Below are 23,675 nucleotides of genomic sequence, written 5' to 3'. Positions count from 1 at the left end.
AAAATCAAGTTGAATTCAACTGGGTATCTGAAGTCATACAAGAGGAACAGTAGAAGAGGAGTCTGAATAATGAAGCTCCAGAACAACTTAAGGGCATGAACAAGGTGTGGGATTCATGTCACCAAACCCTGTTGTTTGTACACAGTAGATGTCAATATGAGAGCTAGCCAGTCTAGGCTCTCCCTGTTGTCAGTTTGGGAAGAAATTGGCACTTTGAGGAAACAGCTCATCTTTTCAGATGTCTACTTCAAAATACTACAAATTGTGCTCTAGAAGTACCTTCTTTTCATTTTGAATGCAAAGAGAACACAATGGAACTAGCTTAGGTATAGATATTTACAAAGTTCTCACCAAGATTTGTTCAGCTGAACCCTACAAATTCTGTTGTAGTGTTGAATTTGCAGTTAAAATTTATTTCAGTCAGAGGATTTAAAGGTGTTAATATATTTTCCTAAGCCTTGCTAAACAGTAGCATTTAGGACATGGCATGAAGATATTTTAACAAGATAATATGCTGCATAAAAACCCCTGCAATGGAAAGCACAAAGTTACTGAAGAGAATTAATACATTCTTCAGAAACCCATTTGGCACAAGAAGTTGTGACTCTGGTCTTCATTTGCTAGTTAAGGGTCATTTTCTGTTCTCTGCATGTTTCTTGACTATTTCTAAACAGTGTTATGCTTCAGAGCTTAAAAATCCCGTATGCCATTATAATTTTGCACTTACTAGAATTGATTTTGTTTTATGGCTAATGGTCCAGAAAAAAGAAGTTTCTTACCACGTCTACCACAAAAGCATCTTAAATGCTCAGAAAAACCTTCAGCGTTGTGCTACAGCAAGAACTGCACAAGGAGAAATATTTCCTAGGTCAGAACATTCCAGCTAAACCTCCGATCAATTAATAAGTCCACAGGAAGGCGACATGCAGAGAAATACTTGGCTTTGTACCCAAAGAAATTAGAATGCAAATCCTCATAAACAGAGCCACAATTTGAAGGCTGGTGTCCTGAACCACAGCAGGTTAGAAAGGCCTGCTCTAGATGAAGAAAATTAAAGGTCGTGTTTACTTTTTTGCCACAAAAAAAAAAAAAAAAAAAAAAAAAAAAAAAAAAAAAAAAAAAAAAAAGGAAAAATAAAAAAAAAGAGCTTTGGCAATTTAAAAGTCCAGCCTTTGCAAACACAACCTAATTATTCACTTCTCTTTCATTTTCACAGAGATGCAGCACCTTCTGTAAATCTCTCTTCTAATCCCTTCAAACACTAAACTAGTGATCTGTGTAACCTCAGCGCTACATGACAGTGAAAACTGTCCTCTTGCAATAATGCTTGCAGATTATATAAACTCTCTTCTGGACTTGCCATCAAAGAGAACAAAATGGAGAGGAAAAATACAAGATGTATCTTCATAACACATGACTGAATAAAGAGAATATATACAAGGTCACCTTGTTTAAAGAACTGTGAGGGATATCACAGTTGAAATCTTGTACTAGGCCTCTTGGAATCACAACTTCCTGGATCTGAAAATAATTTCTTCTTTAGTCTCCTTCTCTTCACCAGTCTTTACATTCAAAAAAGGAAACATAATTTGGCCTAATTTCTTGCTTCACTTCAGCGAGGATCTGTGTAGCTCTTTTTAATTAAATGTTAACTGTGGAGTCACTAGAATAACCTGATTTATTTAAAGTTCATAAAAAAAAAAAGTATTTCTTGTTAAAAAATCTAATAGCCTAGGCATGTTATGAATAATTAAATTGCAGTAGGAGCTGAATCAGGACTCTTGCTGCACATAAAGTATAAAATTTTGGATGAAAAATTCTCACTAAATTTTTCACCATGCTAGTAACAATTTAAATCTGCATGCAAAGTCCAACCTGCTTAAGAAATGAAACAGCACAATAAGAAAACCACTCTGGTAGTATAGCAAAAGTGCCTTGGTTGGATCGGTATTTATTCTCTACAGAAAAAAAGGGATACTAAAATAAAAATATTCTTAATCTGAATTTATGCTTCACTCTTAAGTTTTACTGTTGGAGTCTACAGTATGTTTGTGTGTATTGTCCAAATCTCTGAGTCATATTGTAAATAAGGTGATTTTATCTCCAGTAGCAAGCCAACCCACTGTAACACATAATAGTAGAAAAACTAAATGACAGAAGTGCACAGCCTGATGAGGGGCACAAGAAAATCAACACCCAGAGCATCTTACTAAAGAGAAGAATCTGCATAATTATATGAAGTAAATACTGGGCCATCTCAGACCAGCATGCTCAGATCACAGAATTTACTGCTTGCAGCAGACAGGTGATAAAGGTATATGTATTTTCTGAGACTGCTGACTGGCTGACAAAATACAATCTCATCACAATTCTCCAAGCAAAGTAATAAAATATTCTATCAAGCCCGAAGATAACTGTCCTCATTGCATAATCAAACAAAAATAATTTTGATAAAGTTTAAAATTGCAGTGAAAAGGTTAAATATTTAGATCTAGAGATGTTTCCTTTATATACCTTCCATAAAAATTCCTTTATATACCTTCCATACCTTCCACAAAAATGTCTTTCTTTCCTCACCAGAAGAATGGGTGACCTTCCCCCAGACTTGAATAATTACAATTTATTAAACAGGCTCAAAAGAAAAGATGGAATTTCATTTCTTAGTGCCCAATTAAAACACAGATATGACTCTCATGAAAAATATTTTAAAACCATTTCCTGCATATAAAAGCCAAGTATCACAAAAGCATTGCCATCACTAAAAGCATCCATGATGACAAAAGAGAGATAAATCAAAATACTTTTAAGATGAAAATACTTTTGGGATACCCAAAAACTTATTCACCTGGAAAATTATTCAGAAGGAAAATTATTTCCTACAAATTCTTGAAAATAGGACACACTATATATATGTAATGGTGTCATGCTCCTACCACATGAATCAAATTCCAAAACAAAAAGCGTCAGATACAAGAAATAGTACACAATTTTGGTTCCTCCTTCCACTTTTACACTGATAAATGCTTATTATAATAGAATAATGGAATTGTTTAGGTTGGAAAAGGCTTTTAAGATCATCAAGTCCAACCACAAACCTAACCCTGGCAAGTCCACCACTAAACCACGTCCCTCATTGCCATATCTGCACGTCTTTTAAATACCTCTAGGCATGGTGACTCAACCACTTCCCTGAGCAGCCTGTTCCAGTGTTTGACAACCCTTTTGGTGAAGAAATTTTTCCAAATGTCCGATCTAAACCTCCCCTGGCACAACCTGGGGCTATTTCCTATTGTCATATTGCTTGATTCCTGAATTACCACTTTGATTATTACAAAGAATCCTTAATAATTACTTTTTCAAAGCAATTGAAAAAAAAATCTAGTGCTGGTACTTCGGAAGATTAATCCTTGTTTTGATACGTGGTTATCTGCACTATTTAACCACATGCAGGCATAAAATAAAATTTCTGGAATCTAGAGACCTAGCATTATGATTTCTATATGACTAATATGACATTTGTATGCGATCATCTTATTTTGATGAATTATTTTAGTAAAATGTTTGTGACACAAGAGAACTGTAATAGGTTTTAATTATTGTTTTGTTAGAGGAAGATTAGGAAGACATGTCAAATTGTCTGATGATTAACTTTGCATGGCATTTCTAAGGTGTTATAATCTTCCTCTATCTTTGGCTTAACAACATTTTTTAAAACCTCTATGTATGCCTATATTTTACAGAGAAATGCTGTGACACGACAAGAACAAAAGTCTCATATGGGCTGCAGGCTCATGAAAGTAGAAACTCCCTGTTTAAAGAAGGTTAAAGTTTTCTTACTGGGGTGTAACAACAGGCTAGTTTAAACAGGTTAAATGTATGTGGTGTGTTACACCACTAATTCTGTTTAAAAAAAAAAAAAAAAAAAAAAAAAGAAAAAGTAAAAAATAAAAGAAAAAAGAGAAAACATAGAATATGTAATTATTGGGGGATAACAAACAGCAACAAAAACAACTTAAGAGATGATGCAGTGCTACTTCTTCCTTTCTGGAGCGCTGATCTTCCTACAGAAGGATCCTACCAGACTCTGCTTGAGAAAGGCAGATGACTTCTGCTGACAGGAGGATCCTGCAGCCAAGCAGGTACCTCTCTGCACTGGGATGGGTCACAAAGGCTCACATTTATAAGCTTGGAAAATCAGGTCAAGAGACACCATCACGCTGAGCCAAAGGACAGTTAAGGGGATGTACCAGCCAAAGGAAGACTCCAGCATCCCGACTGTAGGAAATGGTATCAAGAGGAAACCTTATCCCCAAGAGCTTCAAGACCATCAAGTCCAAACATGTTAACACTTGACTCAATGATCTTACAGATTTTTTCCAACCTAAAGAATTCTATGATTCTGTGATTCCCTGCTGACAGAAGGGGGAAATCTTCTTGCCTCTGCTGCTGTGTCAGCTCAGACCTTTCCCTGAGGTCATTCAATGCTTTGAGTCAGCAGGGAAACATCCATGTCTTCTGCTGATTTGAACTAACTCACTGCTGGGTCCCACAAGTACAGACAGGTCAAGAAGCAGCCAGAATGCCAGGAACAGATTGTAATGCAGAAGAGGGGGTAAAAAACAGAACCTGTCCTTTTTCAAGGAAGTTAGCAATACTCAATCCCCCGGTGAAATCCCAGCCTCACTAAGAGCTGAAGGGATCAGTCTGTTCCATGTGCTTTGTAGGGACGTGGTTGGCTGAAGAAACACTGTTTTTCTTCTGCCTCTCCCTCCTGTAACACATTGCTTGGCAATGCTCTTTATTTAATTCACTGCAAGCATAGAAGTATGCTGGTGCCAAGACCTAACTTTATGGTACCTGCTAAAAGGCTAAATTTGGTACTTTTTCACCAAAGATTTCTGGAAGTCAAACATTCATTATTCAGTCCAAAACTGACAAGCTAAAAGCAAATTTTGAAGGTGGAAGATGTTTTACTGCATTTCTTAAAATTCCATATTTAATACTTCCATAGAGTACGTAGCATACATGCTTGTGTAATAAGCTCTTCCTCCTCTTCCTTCCATGGGCACAAAAACTGGCATTCTTCCAATGGCACACGCACTCATGAACGTAGAAATGCAACGAAGGTTAGAAGCTTTAAGTCACACCGTGTGCATCCGAAACAAAGGAGAAATCTTTCAAAAATACAGATACTCATGCTTAATTTTATGGCCGGACTCCAAACTGGTCATGTTGACTTGTTGTTGAAGGAGCAGGAAATTGAGTCCCAGTTCTGTGTCATGGGGCAGCTCTACTTGAATGCTCAGCAATATATTGTAGCTAACAGAGACTACAGCAAGGAGGACAGGAAACAAACTGGGAAGAATAAAAGCAGGCTAAGTACCAATAAACACAGTTCTCCAGTACTTTCTACTCTGTGCTGTGGCTATTGTTCTGCTTATTTTTCTCAACTCAATTACACCAGGCCAAACCAGGTGGAATATAGGCACATGGCATGAACAGCTTCTATTTACTGCAGTTATTTTCTCTTGCAATGCTATTAACAAACAGAAGGTCTTGCCCAAAGAGTTGTCAGAGGTATTCCAGCTCATCTCAGTAACATCCACAGCATCCAGGGGGCTATATTGTTATTTTCTGGTTTGTAATTTTTTTTTCATTTTCTTAACCTAAAAACTTTCAGTTGAACACCTGATTTTACATATTGCCAGATCCCTACTGTTCTAATTAATTGCTGAAATTGTCATTCCTTTTGTCATTTACACAGCTAGAAAAGTCAAAGTTAGGTTTCCCTGCTGTAACACAACATATTTGAGTCTGGGTAGTTATGAGCTGTAGAAAAAACAAATTTTATGAGGAAATAAATTTTTTTTTCTCTGGCTTCACTCACAGGGAAAAAAGGGCAGACTTTTGTTTTAAATGAACCAATTTTTCTGGAGTTGAAGATAATGTTGTATATAAACCCATCAGTGAAATACAATCCTCTAAACCATCCCTGGCTTGTTTGCAGACAGGACAAGTCACATTAACTCTCCCAATTAAAGGAGAAAAATCATGCACATTCTCCTTCCTCTATTTACTGTAAATTCTCATAAAGGAAAAAAAAAAATCAATCCTGCCAGTTTTTTGAATACATTGAGACAGCATAGGAAAATTCTGAATTTGCAGAACTGAAAAGGTCTTCCTTTCATGAAATCACTTGGATGCCTGACTCTGCATCAGAAGATCCTGACCCTGTGTGTTGGGTTTGCATGGTAAGGTTTTGGTAGAGGCAGGGGCTACAGGGATGTCTGCGAGACCCTGTCAAAAGCTTCCCCATGTCCAACAGAGCCAAAGCCAGATGGCTCCAGGATGAACCTGCTGCTGGCCAAAGCTGAGCCCATCAGCATCAGCCCATCAGCATCTCTAGGACAACAGACCTAAGAAGGAGGAAAAAAAAACCAAAACCACAGAACAGCAGAGAAAGGACTGAGAATATGTGAAAGAAAGCACTCTGCAAGCACCAAGGTCAGTGGAGTGGGAGGTGCTCCAGGTGCCACAGTAGGTTTGCTGAGGGCTTGTGATCCCTGGGAAGGACCCACACTGGAGCAATTTGTGAAAGGAACCATACAGGAGAGAAGAGGTAGAGAACTCTGAGGCAAAGTTCAGTCCAGAAGGGAGGGGGTGGGGGGGATACTTTTAAGATTTCATTTTACTTCTCATTACCATACTCTAGTTTGATGAATAATTTCCCCAAGTCGAATCTGTATTGCCCATGGCAGTAATTGGTGACTGAACTCTCCCTGTCCTTATCCCAACCACTGAGCCTTTCTTTGTGTTTTCACTCCCCTGCCAGCTGAGAAGAGTAACAGAGCAGCTTCCCTGGGCAGCTGGCATCCAGCCAGGGTCAGCTCACCACCCCCTGGCATTACCATGAAACTCCTGATGCCTGCTCAGAACACAGCTCCACAGCATCTCAAGCTGACCTAAGGTGCAGTTCTGTATCACTGCCAACCAGCTCTGCTTCCTCATGTCCTTCTCTGTTGGTGGTGAAGATAACCACATTAAATCACCTGAAAGGAAATTTTGGGGGGTTTTGCCAAATCAGTTCCCTGAACAGATCCTTCACCTGGTCACAAGTGTTGGTTCCTTTGCTTGACAGAGGACAAGACCACAGGGTCAGAACACAGGACTAGCCAGGCCTGGATTTAGACTGTTTTCAGCACTAGCACACATACACTCAAACTGGATTTAACCAAGTAAATCTGGATACTAAACACAGTCCACTTCCAACAACCCGGAGATTTGGATCTGCTTATTTCCTCAGAGGGGAAGTACTTATAGTGAGAGGCCAGAAATGAAGTGCTGAAAAGATCAGTCTTTTGTTTCACATCTGCATTCAACACCTTGGAAAACAGGAGACAGCAATGCATTAATGAAAGCTGCAGTTAAGAGAGCTACATAAGCCAAAGCCATAACACACATAAAAAACCAGCTGATTTTGAAAAGGGCAAAGATAAATATAGGATGGCATTTAGCTAAATGCACTAAATGCAAGGTTAAATACTAAGAGAGGGTTATTAATTAGCTCCAATTTCAAGTGTGAGCTCTTAAAAACAGGGGGATGAAAAAGCCATGAGATCATTAGTGGATTACAAGATGTGTACAACTCCCAAATTCAATACAGCCATGAAAAAAGACACAGTAACATAAATGCAGGAGGTACTGGAAAATGTGACTGCCATTGGACAAGCTGATAGTGAAATTCTTGGGGGTTTAATTTTTTTTTTCAGTTTGATCTATGTTCATGTAAGAACAGCACAAGAATGAAAAGCTGGATTTCATACCTGGGCAACAAGCCAGTCCTTAGGAAAAATAAAATAACAACTCCAAAGTTGTTATAACAACTCCAAGCCTTTTGTACAGCATCTACCTTAACCTTAATAAGACCCCAGTGAAGGTGAACACAACAAAATGCTTTGCCATGACCAGTTTGGCAAGCAGTGTGTGACACCAAGCACTTCATCTGCAGTGAATGCTGTCCTTCCTACAGACAGGAGAAACTGGGGAAATCTGACAAAATATCTTCTGTAAGGAAAATACTGATATATCAGAGTTGAAATCTCAGTCATCATCTGCATTAGCAGATACATGACTACTAAAGACAAAGGTAGTTTGTAGTTCCATGGCACCTTATTAAAGAGGAATTGATTTGTCCAAAGTCACAAACAAACAAAACTGGAACCCACTGTTCTTCTCCCATAAAAGTATCCATCACTATCAAACAAAACTCCCGTTCTAGCTCCCTCATCACAAGGAAGAAGTGAACAGTTTTAAATATTAAGGGGATAGGAATCAGTGTTTGCATACACTTTTGCCTGCATAACTTTAACAAGCATCTGCAGACCATTTTGGTTTGAGAGCAAAACAGGATGACAAAATTATTAGGTTTGGAAAGGACCTCTTGAGATCATCTACTCCAAACCCTTGCCAAGGCAGGTTCCCCTAGAACAGATTGCACAGGAGTGTGTGCAGGTGGGTTTTGAATGTCTCCAGCATGGGAGACTACACGATCTCCCCGGGCAGCCTGTTCCAGCGGTGCGTCACGCTCAATGTAAAGTTGTTCCTCACGTCGAGGTGGAACTTCCTGTGTTCCAGTTCCTGACCATCGCTCCTCACCCCATCGCTGGGCACCACTGAAAAGTCTGGCACCATTCTCTTGGCCCTCGTCTTTGGGGTACTCATATGCATTAATGAGATCCCCTCCCAGTCATTTCTCCAGACTGAGCAGGCCCGGCTCTCCTCTCTCCCTCTCCTAAGATGCTCCAGACCCGTCACCATCCTGGTGCTCTTGCGCTGGACCCTCTCCAGGAGCCTCTTGTACTGAGGAGCCCACAATTGGACACAGCACACCAGATGTGGCCTCCGGCTACCAAACCCCCCACTCCTACATACTCCCTGTGTGACCACAGCCCGCCGATCCCGCGGGCCCAGCCCGATCCCGGCCCCGCTCCCTCCAAGTCCCGCCTGCCCCTCCCTCCAGCTCCTGCGGAAGCGCCGGCTCCCGGTACCGGGGTCCTACCTCAGCCGCGGAACAGCCAGTGCCACTGCCTCATTAGAAATCCTCCCCACTGTTCTCCGCTGCACTCGCCACCCCTCAGCCTCTCTCTCTTCCAGCTGCAGTGAGGCACTAAGGAAGAACGCGGCAGCTCCGTGCCTCATAGCGGGTCGGCGGGGCACAACATCTTCCCTTTCTGGCCAGGCGCGCCTCGGGCAGCTCGGAGCCGGCGAAGGCCCCCGTGCTGCGGGCGGCGCTGACGTGTCGGTGGGAGCGGCGGCGGCCGCGGCGGCACCATGTGAGTGAGGGAGGGAGGGAGGGAGGGAGCGCAGCCCCCGCGATCCCTCAGCCAACCCTCACTCTCTGCTCTCTCCACAGGTCCAAGGTCACATTTAAAGTGACGCTCACCTCGGACCCCCGGCTGCCTTACAAAGTGTGAGTGCCGGCGCTGCGTGGGCGGCGGGGAGTGAAAACGGGTCACATCGCGGATGGGCTCCAATGGCCATCCCGGCGGGGCGCTCCCCCAGCGGGAACGGCGTTTGTCTCCCTGCGTCTGGAATGACAGGCGATGTCCGTGGCTGGCCCTGCTCTCGGGGTTTTCCCGCTTTCCCCCACTGCCGTTCCCCAGAGTCGCAGAGTCATCCAGGTTGGAAAAGACCTCTGAGATGGCTGAGTCCAGCCTTTGCCCGATCACTGCCTTGTCAGCCAGGCCGTGGCACTACGGGCCGCCTCAGGCTTCCCATGAACATCTCCAGGGTTTGTGACTCCACCCTGGGCAGCCCGTTCCAATGTTTGACAGCCCTTTCACTGAAAAATTTCTCCTGACGTTCCACGTGAACCATCCCTGCCACAGCTTGAGGCCGAGTTCTCTCCTCCTGGAGAGGACATTGCTATGGAGCTTAATCCCGCACCTGAGATTTGTCACATCTGCTGACACTTACAGGTGTCCCTGTTCTTTGCTAAAAAGGCTTCTCTTGAAGCATCTCACACCCCCCAGGGACCTGTTCTCCCCTTGAACAGTGCTTGCACAGCTTTGGCAAAAGTATTTCCACTGGTAAAAGTGAAGTTTCAGTCAGTAGTTTAACAGCAGATAAAGCTTTGGGTTTGTTTTGGCAGCCACATATTTACTTGTTGTGATTTCAGGTTAAGCGTGCCTGAGAGCACACCTTTCACAGCTGTCCTCAAGTTTGCTGCAGAAGAAGTAAGTAGAGAGTGATGATGTTGGTTTTTAACATTTTGTATGTTCTTGAAAGCTAAAGTTTTTTTAATGATAAAAATGCAGTGGTTAATTCAGCACAAGGAGCTGCTGTTGGTTACAGATGGTCACAAGCTTTACAGGTCTCAGTGGGGACCTGGCAGAACTTTCAGAATCCTAAACTTAGTAATCCTTGCTCAATTTATTCATCAGCAGATGGCATTGAGGTGACTGTTTTTTGTAATTAACTATTTTATAGCAGTGATATAAAAATTTGTGACAGCGAAGAGAATTGAAGGTACTGCTCTTGGATACTTAATACTGAAATTTCTTATGTGGAATATCAGGAAAGTTCTTCAGAATTATCAGGAAACTCTTGAACTATTCACATTCTCTTCTAGTAATCTCTTTGGAAGACACAGAGTTTTTGATTGTGGAAGGTATTGAGATGAGCCATATGGCATACATTCAAAACACTGTGTTAAGGGAAGAGGTGGCTAGCGTGTTCTTTAGTTTCTGCATGTTGATCTTTCACATGGAATCCTATACCATTAGGTGTTTAAATTGCTCACATCATGTGTTTGAAGAGATGTATCATGTTGTTACAGATGAAGCACGCAAAGATTAAGATTCATTCACTGGATGAAAACAGTAAAATCGAGTGTTCAGAAACATGATGAGTTTCTTCATCTAACTGGCAAAAAATCAGCTGAGAGTCTGTTCTTGCAATTCTCTCTCTGTCTGTTTTTTAGGAAAACTTGGGAAGTTTTGGGTTATTGAAAATTTCTTTTGTTTGAGCATTGCAGTTGTAATGAAACAGTTAGGAGGGATAATAGACTCCACATCTTGAGTCTCCTTATGTTGTTACTGTTACACCATTATGTGACAGAAATTATTAGAGAAAACACAGCTTGTGGGGGGAGGTTGTGGATTGGTTTTGTTGTAAATTTACTTGGAGAGAACATGATACAGAATATTTCTTGCTGTTAAAGATATTTGATGATTTAATTGGGGGTTTTTACTGTGTTTTCCCCAGTTAGTTTTATTCTGTATTAATACAGCTGTGCCAACACTACCCATACATAGAGACCTAGACTGAAAGTTTAACAAGCAAGTATGAGGTACCAGAAATGAGTGTGACTGAGTAGTTGGAGATGTTGAAAGGGAGGAGCCATTTCTGATGGGCGTTGCCATTTAACCTGTTGACTTCGCCTACTCATGGAACCACAATGTTGGTTAGTGATAGGGTCATATGAGTAGTGGATTTAGAGAATCATTACTGATTTAAATATTCAATTTTAGGAAGCCATTCTTTTAATTGGTGTGAGTATTTTGAGTATCTATGGGTGTTTGACCTCAGGCTGTTCTGGATCAGGCTGAAGCTTTTTGCATTTCTTTGAGACTAGGCAGAATGAAGTGCTTTGTTAGCAAAGAGCAAAAAAGATTGATAAACTCTTCCCCAGGAGTGAAGCTCCTTGTGAACTGGCATTGAAAAGAATGACATCTAGATAACTTTTGTGTTACATGAATGTTCTTTCATTCCTTGAACTGGATAGCTTAACATTAACTGTAGTGGGTTGTGATTCAAGAACCAGTTTCACAGTACCTTAAGTTATACAAGTATGGAAAAGATCAAAATTTGGGCCAAGTTGTTAGTTCTTCAGGGGAAGTGCATTATCTTCTCTGTGATTAAAACTCTCAGGGCAGAGAAGTGTTTAAGTTCTGGCTATTTGGCCTTAGCAAGTTTCTACTGAGACATCTCAAAAACTTAAAATTTGCCAACTCATAACCAGACTTGCGCTAGTTAGAAAAAATCTCATTCATAGTGTGTGGTTTCTGTTGGGTTTTTTCCTTCATGTTTTAGAGCTACCTGGTACATGTCTCAGGTGTACATTTGCATGATACTTAGAAAAAAATTTCCATTACATTGGTGGAATTACTACTAAAATAATCATCCATTTCCATTAAAGTTACTTATATCTATAAATGTTAGGGACCTGTTTTCTCATTTTTTTGGTATGTGAACCAGCTAAAATCACAATTTTAATATTAACCATATATTTTCTGCTTTAACTATGTCTCTTATGCTGTTTTGTCCTACTCTTATTTCCCTTAGTTCAAAGTTCCTGCAGCAACAAGTGCCATTATAACAAATGGTAAGAATATAGTTTGTGTATTTTTAATAGTTTCTGTATTGAGGTTTCAGTGAAAGTTTCTTGATAAAATTAATACTTTCTCATGTTTCACAAACTCTACTTACTGCAAATTGAATTTAATAATATTGCAGCATTATTTAAATTTCTTATGCATGGGGTGAAGATACTAAACCACTAATTCAGTTTTGTCCAAATATGTAGCTTGGACTTCTCTGTGATGGAGCTTTCTTGTCAGTTCCCATGTTTTTTAGCTATAGGAAATAGCTGCATGATGACCTGATGTAATAGTTGTATCTTGCCGGTATGTTTTTTGAGCTGCAAATATAATGTTATAAATTGTAATATGTCTGCTTCATCTTCTTTTTTTCTCTTTTTTTCCCCTTCTTCCTAGATGGTATAGGAATAAACCCTGCACAGACAGCAGGTAAGTTACTGTGTATGAATCCCAGTATTTAAAACTTGTTATTTTTCTCTCTGTCTAATGTATAGCGTGCGAGGTTTTATTACATTTTTGGTTTTGTCCTCTTAAATGGGAGGAGCATTACCCAGTAGTTGAAAACTGTAGTCATTGTAGTGTATAAAAGGTTAAATCCAAAAAACAGTGAGTTTTTTTTTTTTGTTCAGCGTTTATTTAGTTCTGTGAAAAAGTGGTGAGCTTCTGATCTTCAGAGCTTTGCATTTAAGGTGCAGTCTAAAAGGCATACAGTATTACGTGCTACTGCAGTAATAAGTAACAGCTATATTTCCTCCCATGCTCTATCTAATTCAGTAGTCCTTGCTGTTCTAGCAGCACTTATCATGAGATACTGTAAAAAAAGTAAGAGTTTTAGAGCAGGAGCTCCAGGGGCTTTGGGGAGTGTGTTTTCAGAAGAGTTGGATTGGAACTAGGTGCTCATAAAGGTCTCTTTCAAATCAAACCATTTTTTGATTCTTGCTGATAGCTCTCTTGTTCTCACGAGGGGGTTCCATGTTAGAAATCCCTGAAATCAGATGTCAAGGTTGGCTATGAGAGAAGATTTATCTCTGTCACAGGAAAGTGTAAGGCCCTTTCCTATCACCTCCTGAAATACATGGAAACAGAGTACAGAGGTTGAATTGTACCAATAATGGTCTGCTGTCCGGAGGCAGATTGTGTGGACTTGTTCTTGAAAAGCTATACTTTTAAACTAATTGGGAAATAATTACAGTACTCTAATCTTAAACCATTTGAGAAGAGAGTAGAACAGAGTATTTTGGTAGAAAGTTAGGAGTATTTCTTACCTGCTAAGTACTAGTAAAAATGGCTTTGCTGCTTATGGAATCCAGTCATCCAGTGAAAACAGAATAATTTTGCTTAACTCTTGATTGCAAACATGATGAATGGTTGATGGAGACTTGCTGCTGTTTTGGTTTTTGCATGAAATCCATGCCTCCATCTATCTGTCTCATTTATGCCCTTTGACTGCCAGTCATTACTGAAGGTACCACAAGAAAAATAAAACAAGGTATTATCTGCACACCTTGCTGTGTAAACTAGAGAGTATAAAGTAAATCCTCTCAGAGCACAGAACAGTATCTGATGGTGAGAAGAGCAGTTGCTTGACATTAGTTTGGGGAATTTTTTGGAGTTGTAAAGGAAACCATTTAAGTGTAGAGACTATTTCTGAGGTCTGTGATTTTATCAACAGCATTTGAAAATGAAGATCAATTAAGTGTGTGGCTTTCTGCTCCGTCAGAGACTTCTGTCCTGCCTTGGTACACCTGGATTATGACTTCAGAGGTGTACTGCCTCAGGCAGACTTCTCAGCTGATGCTGTCCTCATGATCCCATGACCAAGTGTATGAAAACAGATGATAAATCTAATAATTTACTTTAGTTACTAGGTCATCACCCACATGTAAAGCCACAATTTCACATGACCACTGATGAATACTTAGGCAAAATGGTAAAATTGCTTAAGGTACACTTAGGCTGTTTCTCGTCCTCTGCAGCATGCTTTCATTTTGTATTATGTAGCTTGAATTAGCTTAATCCTTTAAAAGTAAGTGTATTTAGAACTGCTTGACTGCTGAATGAAGGCATCCATAAAGCAGTTCATTGTACTTGCAGCTCTGCATATTGAATTCCCCTCTCCAGTTGATTTGCTTTACCTCTCCTAAGCTCTTATAAATATTGAGGAATTATTCAGTAGTATAAGACAGCATCACATGATCAAGAAACAGGTAAATTAAAAGCATCTAGATACAAAATGTTGTCATCACTGCCTTATTCTGCAGATGTAAAATTAGGCACATAGATTGTTTTTTTTAAAGCATAGGTGTTCTGGCAATCCTGTGTGATGTTGCCCTTAACTGGAACAAAATGAACCAGTCCACAATAAAACAAATTTCCAAAATCAACCCAAACAAAACAAGCAAAATACAGCCTACACCAAACCTAGTTCTCAGACCAAAATCACTCCTCAGTTTACAAGTAAACATACATAATTTAGGTTTAATCTTCTGTTCAGCCTCATTAATTGGTATCTCAAAATCTACTTTTTTCTCTTCTTCTTTCTATTTTTTTTTTCATAGATCAGAGTTTCTACAGATTTTACAGTTATTCTAGTCTTCAAAAACTTCCAAAATAAGATACACAGAAATAAAATTTTAGTAATCCCTGGGGATTTCAGAGGTTTTGTACTGTTGCACAATTTCACTTCCTTTCTGAAAAAAAAGCACTCAAGTATGGCTTTCATTTTCCTTACATGATTTCATGAAGCAGGGGAAATGAAAGCTGAAAGAGCTAGGCTTAGCACTTAATCCTTGTATTGATTTCAATTTTAAATCCTTGATAGTTCAGGGAGTAGTATGCTATGACTTTAATAAAACCAGTGTAATATTAATGATGAAAACAGACCAAGGTGAGGTGAGCTACTGTCTCCATTAGATGCAGCTGAGGCTTGTTTTAGAATGTTCAGAATTTTATGATGGCCGTTCGAAAATTATGTTTCCAATCTAGAATAGTAAGATTAGTAGGCAGTTCTCTGTTTTGCTGGGAAGACAGGTTTGCATTCAGTGGGTTTTATAGATCCCTTCAGTACCAGGTGTTGGCAGATCTGTAAGATCAGAATGTCTTCTGATAACATGTTTTTTTTAGAATTGGATTTCTAAGGGTCTAATATATACAGTGATTTTGATCCTGATCCACTTGCTGGAATTCAAAAAAGGGTAGCTTTGTTCAATACACAGACAATTTAAATGGATGTCAAGTATCTTAATCTATTTGTGAGAGCAGTCTGCATCCCTGGAATGGGATGCTTGGGAGAGAAATAGAATTACTCTGGTTTCGAAGTTAATTGAAGGTTGAATAAGGAATCAAATATAGTTGATTCTGTGCAGTAGTAGTATGAAATAAAAAAGTAAATATTCCATATATTGTTAAGTAAATACATCACTTAGTGATGTGGTTTCATTTGCAAATGTTACATTTAATAAATAGCAACCTGACTACATTAAAAAAATCAACACATCTAAATATTAGAAACTTATAATTTTTATTATGTCTTCTTGAAAATACTATGATAATTAAGATAATACAGTAATAAATAAGAAGTTCAAAGGGATTTTTATGCTAAAATGAGACTAACATATGCTTGGACATTTGGAGAACCTTCCTAAAAGAAAAGTACAATTGAGATTCTGTAGTTAGAAGTCAATAAGTACTGAACCAAGGAGAGAATTAAAAATGAATGAAAGCATGAATGACCTCAAGAAAACAAAATAATTGTGGAAAAGTAATGACCTCAAGAAGAGAAAATAATTGTGGAAAAGTAAAACTTCATTTTCTGTTCTTGAAATTATTATGGCTTGTAAGTAAAATGAGGCATTCGAGTGTGGAACTGCAGAGTTTGAAAGGCTGCACTTTGCAAGGCCTTGCATTTTCATTTAAAATAAAGAGCTCTTTGGAAAAAGAGAGGCAAGGTAAAATTCTGTGGAAGCATGAAAACTTTGTTTCTGGTATATCAGAGGAATTACTATGAAGCTGTTAACACTGACTTAACACTGTTATCCTTTAAATGTGTTTAGTGAGGGAACATTGTATTTTCTTGGTTAGTAATACATCCTGTTTTCTTTCTTTGTTTAGGAAATGTGTTTCTAAAGCATGGTTCAGATCTACGGCTCATTCCCAGAGATCGTGTTGGGAGCTCATAACATCTCCTGAAAGCTGGGGAATAGATGGCATTGCTGTGCAGCAGAGGTCTATTTATTTTGGAACTCGAAAATGCAACTGATGAATTGGACTTTTTTAAAGCAAGCAGAAATTACTTCCCAGGATTTGATTTTTTTCTTTGTAAACGGAGATAAGGGTTCATTTTCCTCTTAAAACACAGTAACTCATGCACTGATTCTTCCCTGACTAGTAGGACAGGCTGACTGTATGTTATGTTGCTGTAAGAAAGACAGACTTCTCTACAGGTGTTATTGACACCACAAGAGTAAACACAGTCACCATCAATAGATACTTAAAATACTGGATATTGTTGAGCCTACTTCATGAAAGGGAAAACTGTGTTATGATGTTGCTACAAAGAAATTATTCCTACTGTGTGCTGAAAGTTGGGGTTTTTCCTGTATTTTTTTTCCCTAAAAAAATTATTTCCATGTGTAGGGGAACAGCTTTCACCTGGCTCGAGTATTGATCTCAAGTAGAGGGAAAATTTCAGGAGTTTATTACTCAAATAAATAAACAGCTGCCAAATGTTCCAAAGTAATTCTAAGATTTAATTGCTGCAAGTATTTGAGATCAAGGAGAATACAGAGATTTTTGTGCTTTAAGACTTCATTTTGACATGCTGTGAAGTTAAATTAAACTCAGTTTCAGAGAATTTGTGAGACCTAGTCTCCTCATGTGAAGTGCCATCAGCTGGGAAGGATTGAAGTGTAATTGGGAATGTGTAGACTGGTCAAATATGTCATTCCTTTTTCAGTAAACTAATGCTGGTTCTTTCCAGAAGTCTTGGTTTTGTTGCTGCCTGTTACATGGAAAACAGCATAGAATTCACTGAAATTGTTCAGATTAGAAATTGCCTTGTGTACACTATCAGTTGTGTATTTGAAGTAGAGAAGTTTCTGCTTTTCATAAAGTGGTTGTCTATGCTGTGATTTAATGTATTTGGCAAAATTTTACCATATTGCATTTTTTTTCTGTTCTGCTGAGTTGAACAGAAAGAACAATGGATATTACAGTGCTTGGTTAAATGAGTATTCTCACAAATACAACTGTCCTGTGCAATCATTGTGCTTTAGAGAAGTGTTCAGATAATGTGTCAGATAATGCAGAAATACAAAATGCCCTTCTGAGTGGGTGTAAGCTGAGGAAATAAAGAAAAACTCTCCAGAAATCAATATTTGCCTATAACAGCTTCCAAATTTAAGATAAACTGTAAAATTCTTTATTTTTCTTTACTTTAATAAACAATTAAATGAAAAAGTGCAAACGTTCCTCTCCTATTCTTAGAGTTTGAGAATAATTAAAAACTGTTCCCGTTAATTTCTCCGCATGCTTTGGGATTAATTTTGAGCCCAAAGATAGTAATTATGCAGAATTCTGCAGAACACTGCCCCAAAGGGCAGAGTGCCTTGTTTTTTGTTAGTCTAATGCCACAATATAATTAGTATGAATAAAATTAATTGCTTGTAATTTTTAGCTGCAAATCTCTTGACTGAATGCTTGAGAAAGCACCTCATATTCGAATATAACAGACAGGAATCTTTTTTTTTTTTCCTGTCTAAAGGTTCAGTGTTTTTGAAAGGGAATCATGGTTAACTGCATTTTAAAACTAGGATGCTCTGATGTTTACATAATTGAGGGTTATGTAAAAATCATTTCATGTGATGGCTAACATTTCTCACACTGTTACTTAGGTTGTAACAGAACATAAAGTATTTGATATACTGCATTGCAGGTAGTTTATGTAATATGCTAAGAATTTGTTCATTTGGAAAAATAACTGGTATTTTTAGTACTCTGTTCATTACACTATGGCCTCTAAAATCTGACTGTGGCTTTTCTGTTTGGTAAAGAGACTATTTCAGTGCTAAAACATATTTACCAAACTTCGCAATTTGACTTGACCTTTGCAAGTTCATTTTGTTAAGTCTGGTTTGACATGGTTGTATAGGAAACTTTAGGTTTCTAGGGCTTTGGAGTTGTTAGAAGATTGTGGAAATGCTGTGCTCACAGATTTGTACTGGGCTGTCTGTCCATACTTTATGGTGTACTTTAGAAATCACCTCTAACTGGCAGTTGTGTTGTTTTCAGCTCTGATTATAACCTGAATAGTATTAAAGAAAATATTTTTTGGTGTTTATGATTCAGTTTGTTGCACCTTTCCTGAGGTTAATTTGAAGAGTCTTTTTTCTGTATTCTACATTTATAAAAGGATGGCTGATCTATGCTATGCTATGAAGATAGTCTGTGAAAAAAAATTTGGCAGAAGCATAAATTGTGAAAGGTCTCACCAAAACTTTCAAGTATCTCTAACTGTTCTTTTGGTTTATATGAGTCCATTGAAGTTTTATTTTGATAAAATTTGAAGATATCATGGACATTTTTCAGGGAGGAAAGCACAATGATCTGTTGAAGTACTGTAGAACAGGAGAAGTTGGAAAATGGCCCTGATAATGGTTCTGTCAGAAGTATGTTTTTTTTCCTGTGTTCTTGTCACAAAATCCAACTTTATTATGTGTTTGAGATGAAAAGGCCATTTTCCTTTCATGTTGTTACTAAGTAAGAATCATAAAAATTTTTGATAGTAGCTCTCAAAAGTTGAGAATTCTTATTCTTTGTGTTTAGCTTGATCACAAAAGCCCAGCTCCCACCACTGCTCCAGTGATGCGAGGAGCAGTCGGAGTGAGAGAAGGAGCTGTGCCAGCACGGCTGCACAATGAGTGGATTCTGAAGGTGCTGGGGCACAGCAGTCATTTGTATGGCAGCATCCAGGTGGCCTTCAAACGGAGCACTTCAACGGGGCACTTGGAAAAATTCAATCCTGCAGTCATCCTAGCAGTACTGTGGATGCTGTTCCAGTCATTCCAGCAGGAGTGCTAAGCTCCAGCTGGATGAACGTCAGTCCATGGGCAATGCACGGTGTTCAGAGTTCAATACAGTATACCCAGCAGTGCATCTCAGTAGTGAATTTCAGCTGCTGATGGAAGGTAAATAAATACTGGGGAGTGTTCACAAAAGCAAGTGTGATCTTTTTGAGGCTAATCTCTGCAGGCTGCTTCTGAAGTTAACAAGTTGAAGTACTTCAGAGAGATTCAGTGTAGCTAAACAAATCTTCAGCTCTGAATGACTCTGTGAGAAGCCTTTATCTCTTCACTGGCTAGAGAAAGCAATTGAGGCATTAGCCTGCAGGGGATAATGTTAACCCTTCTGAATGCCTTCCCCAACTGATCCTTTTCCCCTCCCTTCAATATTATATGTCATGTACCTGTCCACTCAGTCTTGTTTGATCTTTATTAACACATGATGCAAAGTTCCCAGGGACTTGTTCAAAATTGCAAGAACCTTTTTGCAAGAAATCAAAACTACTTTCTAATGTAATATAATTACTTAAATGTAATCTTTTTTCCTTTTGCAGCAGCTTCAGCACCCTTGATGGTAGTGTGAGGAGGGCTTGTCATTTTTTACAGAAAGCTTTGCCAGGTTAAAATTCGTTCTCTTTACAAATAAGAAAATATGTGTACTAAAGAAGAAAACAGAAGATTCTATTACTACATCTTTTCAGAGTATGGATTTTGTCTCCTTTGTCTCTCTGAAGTGGTTAAATGTTCCTGGCAAGCAGATTTTGAAGGGTTTTGAATGTATACAAATAGCTACTAATAAAAGGACCAGGTGCAGATGCTCCTGTTTACTACTATGAAGACAATCCTGAGGCTGTGAGTGGGAACTGTCAGTGTGTCTCACTGCTGAGAAATACCAGATGTGGTAAAACCCTAGAGGCTTTTGATCACTTTAATGGAGAGAATTGCTCTTTGATTTTGGACAATAAATAAATTTGTTTACAGACCTTGAAAGTAGTCTTCATCTGGTGGGAGTGAGATCACTGTCCACGATCCCTTTCACTGCTCGTGGTATTGGAAAAGAAGTCTGGGACAATCTGGTCATTGAATATCTGGACTTCTCCCTGTAGAATTCTGTCTCGAAGGTGAAGTGTGAACTGAGAAGTGCAGCATCTATATCTTCAGAAGACTTAGCTGTGATAAAAATCCATTGCTGTCTGATGAAAAGTTTAAAATTAAAAGGGGTGAAGAATATTCTTTGTCTTACCTATTGAATCATGAGGTCATTTTGCAATTTGAGGATCACACTGTGTGACTTCTCATAGGAGAAGCAATCAGATTTTAGTAAATGTTTGCTATTAAACATCTTAGAAATTCAACTAAAGAGCTGAGGGCTGTTTGTAAGACAGTAAATGTGAAACAAATAGATGTATGAAACATCTGGGGAACCCTTGCTATGGATGATCAGAAATAGCTTGGTTTTAATAATGATGCATGCTTCTAATGCTTTAAAAGCATCAGGCATTATTTTGAACTGCTTTTCAGGTCTGTTTTTTGTGAAGTAGCTTGTAATACTTTTGATTGCTTGCTAGCTTTGCCAAAGTGCTGTTGATTTTTACTATGGGCCAAACTTCGTGCTATGATTTTTGTAGAGTTTAGAGATAGAAATGCTGCTTATGTCTCAAGCTGGGTTTATGCAGACCTGGAATATATATCTATGTGGAGTGACTGACATAAGTAGCACTCATAACTCCCCTGAGGAAGGGACCTTAAAGATCATCTAGCTTCAATCCCTCTGCCATGGGCAGGGATGCTTTCCATTAGGCCAGGCTGCTCTCAGCCATTTTGTAAATTAAATTTTTTATGTGTAAATTGAAAACAAAAAGGCCATGCTGGATGTAGCTAATCGGCTGATGTTTATTGCAGTAGCTTTTTAAACCGTGGGAGGAGGAAGGAGTAAATAACATTGCTGTAATAAAGTGCTGTCAGGCAATTCATGTTGCTTGAAAAATTAACATCTTTATATTCATTTTTGCATTGACATTTCCAGTTAGTAGAGACCCATTAATTTGTGACAGGGTTCTGTTCTATTGCTATGGGCTCTTGAATAGTACACAAATAATAGTGGCTAACAAAAAGAGCAGCCAGACATCCTTACCAACAGCACGAACGGTGAAGGTTTGTACAAGCACTCAATGTCAGTAAAGCACCACCCATGCAGAGCTGCTTATTAGTACATGAGCAAGAGCACAGTACATTTTTCCAGCTGTTCTGTAGTTGACATGATCCATTATAGGTGACAGTGATAATCAAATGGTCTTATTATTTATGTCAGGTTCATTTAATTCCCACTTCTTGGCTAAATGCTGTTCCTGATTAATGTGTGTGTAGCACAGAGTGTCCACAGTGACCTCAGGTAGTCATCATTCTTATTTCATGACTCTGTTTTGGACAGCTTCAACTCTGTCCAAGAGAGGTCTGTTCAACAGTGTGATTTGCAGGACAGTCAGTTCTGTGGGGCCTCACATCTGAGAATCTGTTGTTTAAAACCTGAAGTTTATGCATTTCATTTTTATTTCTCATCCTGTGGCCATGAAAATTTAAGGTGGAGAGCTTCCACTGATTTTCAGCCCTTATGGTCAGGGATTGCTGAAGTTTCAAGTGACTTATCTAAATGTCTGTAAATAACAGGAAAGCAATTTTAGCCATGTGGTTTTGTAAATTAGGCTTAAATTTCTTTCACCCTACTGAAATGCCAGAGAAATTTAATAATGTCAGAAAAATTTGCAGCCATGAAAAATATTAAGGGAGAGTAAAAAATAATAGAGAATTTAAAACTGAGAGCACATGGATACTACAGGGCCTGATGAAACCTGACATCCCATATCAGTTTTGCAGTTCTCAAAATTTTCCTTGTTGACCACTGCCCTGTCATCATTTCACTGCCCTGACTCCTGACTTCCAGTTATGAACTGAAGAGGTGACATGTCTCTAAACATCTCTAAAGAAACATCCTGCTTTCAATTCTGATCATTCAGGGCTGTCATCTCTCTGATATCAATTACACTTCACTATCAGACATCATGTCTTTTGTCATTGCAGTAGTGTAGAGTAATTTATCTCTAAATGATTAAAGTAATGAAGTTTACACTGGGAAAGTCCTTGCACCTAAGGAAGCATAGCAAAACATAAGTTGTCCTCTATTCTAAGTTAAAGTTATCAGGTATTTTTAGTTCTCTAAAATGAAATTGAAAGAAAACATGTAACTTTACCATGTCATCCTGAAAGTGGCAGCTATCAAAGTTAAAGTATGCATTCTTCTTCATATTGTGCCTTAACTGCGAATTTTACTTTTAGTTTGAACAGTGAGATCACCTGGAAAATGAGGCCTGTTAAATTGCTGCTGTGATATGCCTGCATTGATTGATGACCTTAAATTAGAATGGCAAGGAAAGGCTGTAACAGCCTCTCGTGTTCATCACAAAATTAAGATAGATAATAGTAAAGATGTTTTAACTCAGAGTTTGGCTGATTAGGCAAACTTATTTTAATAAAATCCTGCACAGGTTTTTTCTGAACATTTGACAGTTGATGATGCTTAATGCAAAGCAAATTCCTGCTTATTAGTGCTCAAATATTAGTTTTAGTAATGCTTCTCTGGTATGAGTGAGGCATGTCACTGCACCTCAAATCTTGTACACTGTACTGCAGTTTATGTTCTAGTGTAAAAGCTAATGGAAGACTATTTCCATTATTTAGTGATGGTGGACTGGAACATCAATTCTGTCCAAAAAAGAAAAAAAAAGGAACCCTGAACTGTGAGCTGGCAAATAAACAGTTATGATAATAATAAAATATGTATGATCATCTACTTGAGCTCATGCAAAATTTTTAGTATTAAAAAATGTAACACTCCTATGGGTGGGGAAGATCTGCAACCAAAATTCAGACTGTGCTTCATTTTGGTTTGCCAGAAGAATGCTCAGCACCATTACATTTGATTTAGTGCAGAAGACTATGTACAAAAAGTTTAATTTCTTTAATACAGTAATTCTTCAACTATTTTTGTTGTTGACTTGTGTGAATTATATATATTCTACGTATGTACAATTTCCAAAGGTATCTAAAATAGTTCTGGAAATGTGTTAGGGGTCCAAAGTTGAAAAAGGCAGAATAAATGTGACCTGGTGTAACTACAGGTCTTGCAGTATTTAAAGAATAAGGCAAGAAAAAGTCTAACTGTACTAGAAAGTGTTTCTGC

At 38.6% G+C, this 23,675-nt stretch overlaps 1 protein-coding gene across 1 annotated transcript; it reads left to right on the top strand.

Annotated features, from left to right (window-relative positions):
* Positions 1-9,240: 9,240 nt before the first annotated feature.
* On the top strand, positions 9,241-18,724 carry UFM1 (ubiquitin fold modifier 1). Its single transcript, XM_041407362.1, has 6 exons — positions 9,241-9,332; positions 9,413-9,469; positions 10,178-10,235; positions 12,346-12,385; positions 12,777-12,809; positions 16,491-18,724. Coding segments are annotated over exons 1-6 (258 nt in total). The 5' UTR covers positions 9,241-9,330; the 3' UTR covers positions 16,559-18,724.
* The last annotated feature ends 4,951 nt before the right edge of the window (positions 18,725-23,675 follow it).

Source organism: Onychostruthus taczanowskii, unplaced genomic scaffold (assembly GCF_017590055.1).
Source record: "Onychostruthus taczanowskii isolate IOZ18803 unplaced genomic scaffold, ASM1759005v1 scaffold26, whole genome shotgun sequence".
In the NCBI taxonomy this organism is placed as follows: domain Eukaryota; kingdom Metazoa; phylum Chordata; class Aves; order Passeriformes; family Passeridae; genus Onychostruthus; species Onychostruthus taczanowskii.
The sequence above is the reverse complement of the archived record's forward strand: the minus strand, read 5'-3'. Positions and strand labels throughout refer to the sequence as shown.

Coding starts and splice junctions, on each gene's coding strand:
- UFM1 (XM_041407362.1), top strand. Junction 12,386..12,776: donor AAGTGCCATTATAACAAATG/GTAAGAATATAG, acceptor CCTTCTTCCTAG/ATGGTATAGGAATAAACCCT. Junction 12,810..16,490: donor AAACCCTGCACAGACAGCAG/GTAAGTTACTGT, acceptor TTCTTTGTTTAG/GAAATGTGTTTCTAAAGCAT.